Source organism: Bactrocera latifrons, unplaced genomic scaffold, assembly GCF_001853355.1.
Source record: "Bactrocera latifrons isolate USDA-ARS-PBARC rearing strain unplaced genomic scaffold, ASM185335v1 scaffold_44, whole genome shotgun sequence".
Lineage (NCBI taxonomy): Eukaryota > Metazoa > Arthropoda > Insecta > Diptera > Tephritidae > Bactrocera > Bactrocera latifrons.
The window spans coordinates 453,190-456,631 of NW_017537090.1; the positions used below are offsets into that span (position 1 = coordinate 453,190).

Genomic DNA, 3,442 nt, shown 5'->3' on the forward strand with positions numbered 1-3,442 from the left:
ATGTTTCCGAATAAGGATCATTACCACCGATCAGGATATTGGAATTTATCAATGCGCTAGGTATATATGAGTCATTATGACAGAAGAGATGTCATAATAGATTTTAGTTCGCGTCCCTTTACCGTTATGGTGTTCGAGTTTCCAGTTGTGTAAATCTCCCGATACGTTTTATAAAAAATATTTCTTTCAGTATTTTAAATAGAGACATATTGCTACAAAATTATATTAGTATTGAGTTACATAGATATAGGGTTATATATAGATAAATTATCATTACGACGAGACGAGTTCATTTTGATGAGTTAGATGGGCGTATAGAACAATTTTAAATTCTACATTATTCTTTTACTTCACAGTATGCAAATCAAAACGAAACTTTTCCTGAATATTGCGCTTAAAGTAGACCACCTTATGACCAAAAATTATAAATATCGGACTACAATTGATCAAGCCCCCAGATACCGGAGATATGTACGTAATTGAAATTCAAAGCTAATCCTTTCCTGATAACAGTATGCCTGTATACCAGAAATTTGTTGATACCCAGTTGACTTTACTCCATATATGTACATATGGTTATTGGTGATGGTAAGACCGAAATTCAAGGAGCATATTGTGAGTATGTATCATGTTAATAGCATGTGGTATTGCCAAACAAATTCTTTACAGCCCTGACAGACGAGCAAAATTAATGCGCCTTAAGCAACGCTAATACGCATTGAAATTGTATGGTGACAGACGGCAGACTTGTGCATTTAGACAGTTGATAGTGAAATTTGTTTATTTATTAAAAAAAAAAGTGAAATTGAAATGAATAAGATTATTATTACTAATTTATATTTTATTTATAATTATTAATAGAAATTTTTGTATTTTTGGAAAATCAATATAAATTTAACGAAAAAATTCGTTTATTATTAATTATGTACGTTACAAGATAATAGAGTGATAGATAGAATGGATAGCAAACTGAAATCGAAAAATATTAATATTTGTTTTTGTTAATATACTTGCACATAATTTAATTAGCAATATAAAACTGCTTACCTCTGATGCTGTAAACGCAAAGGAGGCAGCCGACTTTAAGCTACAAGCAATAGCAAAAATCGGCAATCTTTGAGCAGTGTTGCCTACTCAAATTTGGTAAATTCAGCTAAATGCACGAAATTCTTATGCATTATACACTTGCATTAACATGGGTCAAATGCGCAAGTAGGTGTAAATTAAGCCCGCTAATGCATATCAGCGCTGTCGTCTGTCAGGGCTATTATTCCCATAAACCTAATTTACAATTATCAAACTTCCGGTTACGTATTACCCCTAAAGTACATGACCTTCAAAATAAGTTATCAACTTTGTTTTTTTAAATAATTAATGTTGAATATTTTCGCCACACCTTTTTATCTAAAATTTTGGCAACACCTACGTATAGTATTTCGCCGACTTTGGTACATGTAAAGTCAAGGGTATATAACGTTTGGCTACACCCGAACTCTTCCTTAGTTATTTATACATATGTATTCAAACTTAACACTTTTATGTATTCAAACTTAACAAAGTTTATTTCAAATTTGAAATGTAATACAAACTACAAGCAACTATTTACAAATAAGTAGGTGTGTATATTTGCTATGGTAAAAACTTTGCAATATGCTATGCACTTGACAAAATTTTACAATTTGCTAGAACTTCGTTTAGACAGAGGACCATTACGATAAATGAAATCGTTGATTGGTCCAATAATGCGCTCTGGATGATTCATGTGCACATGGTGTGAGCCGTCAACTTCTAAATATTCAAAATTTTTTTTCGTTTGCAATATTGCTAATACCTCATCATAATACTTTTTATCTTCGAAATAACTAGATTGTTGTGCTTTAATAAACAAGTAGGGGCACTCAATACGTTTTGCCATTTCTACACAAATTTCCTGTGTACCAACCATATAATTGTAGAACTTCAAACGACGATCGCGACAAAAGAAATATTTGTCTGGATATTTTTCCGATTTTTGTATGCTTCGCGCTAACATGTGCTTACAGAGATCTTTGTTGATGGAATGGAATGTTCCGATAAACATGCGTTCAATAAGTTCGTCGTATGAGTAGCTGGGTGGTTCTTCATTCGATTGATTGCGTTCATCCTCTTTTAAAAAACCATCCATTCGCGTTTCCATGCTACGTACAACACTGGCGGGTAGACGTTGATGTGGTTTCAATGCATCCAGACCTATAACCATGTCGACTTTATCGTGGAAAACAGCAGCAAATACAAAAGCAATAATGGAGCTCATAGAATGTCCGATTATAGAGATCGTTTTCCATTTGTATTGTTTCATTATATAGAGTATAACATACAAATTGTCAATGGTGTTGTAGTAGCATCCATCCGGAAGGCGCGATGAGAGTCCATGTCCGGGCAAGTCTATGGAGAGGAATGGTACATCTGGCGGCAAAAGTGGTACTAGTAAATCATAGGTGCCAGCGTTGTCTTGCCAACCATGTAGCCCTAGTATTGGCTGAACATCTTGGGGACCATACCATTTACCGGATATATGGCCCCAAGGCACAGGGATAGTAATCTCAGCAAACTAGAGTTAATTTACACAATTACTAGTTAAATTTCCGAAAATTTTTAACAAAACTATTTACCTCACGAGTAGGTGGTTCATCCGTTAAATCACCTGCATGACGATAACGCCGGTTTCCGCCTTTTTCAAAATCCATACCTTTTCCAGAGTCTATTTTGGAATATATGAATGTAAAATTGTATAAATGATGTAAATATATATTTTTCAGTGCAGTAAAGTAACTTACGTGGTATTTGGAATATAATAAAATCTATATTATCATAAAGTAATTAACTGTGGTAGTATGATTTATCTGTAAATATAGGGGTGTAGATATGTGTATGTAAATATTTGAACTTTGATTTGATTTTTTTTACTAATACAGGTATCCGAACAGAAAAAAAAAAGTAATGATATACGAAAACAATTTCTTTCGGTGAAAGATTTAGTGACCGGAAATATAACGGAAGCTAGTTAATTATTTCGTCCTTTTTAAATGAATATAAGTAATATAAAAGAATATTGAACTATTTTATTAATAGTTCGACAAGTTTCGCAATTTACCTTCGGGCTTTGACACTATAAATCCTTTTCGCTCAATAACTATATTTACTTCACAAGATCAATTAATGTTTAGTTAGACTAGATATGAATGAACTTCTACCATGATAAGAAACATATAGCATCTGCGTTAGTATTTTGCTACTGCTGTCAAAATTTATTTCCAATTATAAAAATTGGCAACACTATGTGGCCGAATTGTAATGTAAAATGACGCCGTCAAATAGTTTTCATAATTTTGGCATCAATATAACAACAAACTATGCCAATATCGTAATGTTTTTTCTTTAAAAGTGTAGATATGTAATATAT

At 32.7% G+C, this 3,442-nt stretch overlaps 1 protein-coding gene across 2 annotated transcripts; it reads right to left on the minus strand.

Annotated features, from left to right (window-relative positions):
* Positions 1 to 1,599: 1,599 nt before the first annotated feature.
* On the minus strand, positions 1,600 to 3,261 carry LOC108972919 (probable serine hydrolase). Of its 2 annotated transcripts, XM_018939816.1 has the most exons (4): positions 3,134 to 3,261; positions 2,817 to 2,882; positions 2,652 to 2,740; positions 1,600 to 2,590 (listed from the first exon to the last, which is right to left on the minus strand). In XM_018939816.1, exons 3-4 carry the CDS (start codon positions 2,724 to 2,726, stop codon positions 1,673 to 1,675), a joined length of 993 nt encoding a protein of 330 aa, XP_018795361.1. In that variant the 5' UTR covers positions 2,727 to 2,740; positions 2,817 to 2,882; positions 3,134 to 3,261; the 3' UTR covers positions 1,600 to 1,672. The 2 variants fall into 2 exon arrangements, with proteins under 2 accessions (XP_018795361.1, XP_018795362.1); XM_018939817.1 differs by lacking the exon at positions 2,817 to 2,882.
* Between the last annotated feature and the right edge of the window lie 181 nt (positions 3,262 to 3,442).

Excerpts from the sequence above, each read along its gene's own strand:
- LOC108972919 (XM_018939817.1), bottom strand. The coding sequence starts at position 2,726 with ATGGATTTTGAAAAAGGCGGAAACCGGCGTTATCGTCATGCAGGTGAT. Across the intron at positions 2,591-2,651 it reads ATGAACCACCTACTCGTGAG|TTTGCTGAGATTACTATCCC; the intron begins GTAAATAGTTTT and ends AATTAACTCTAG.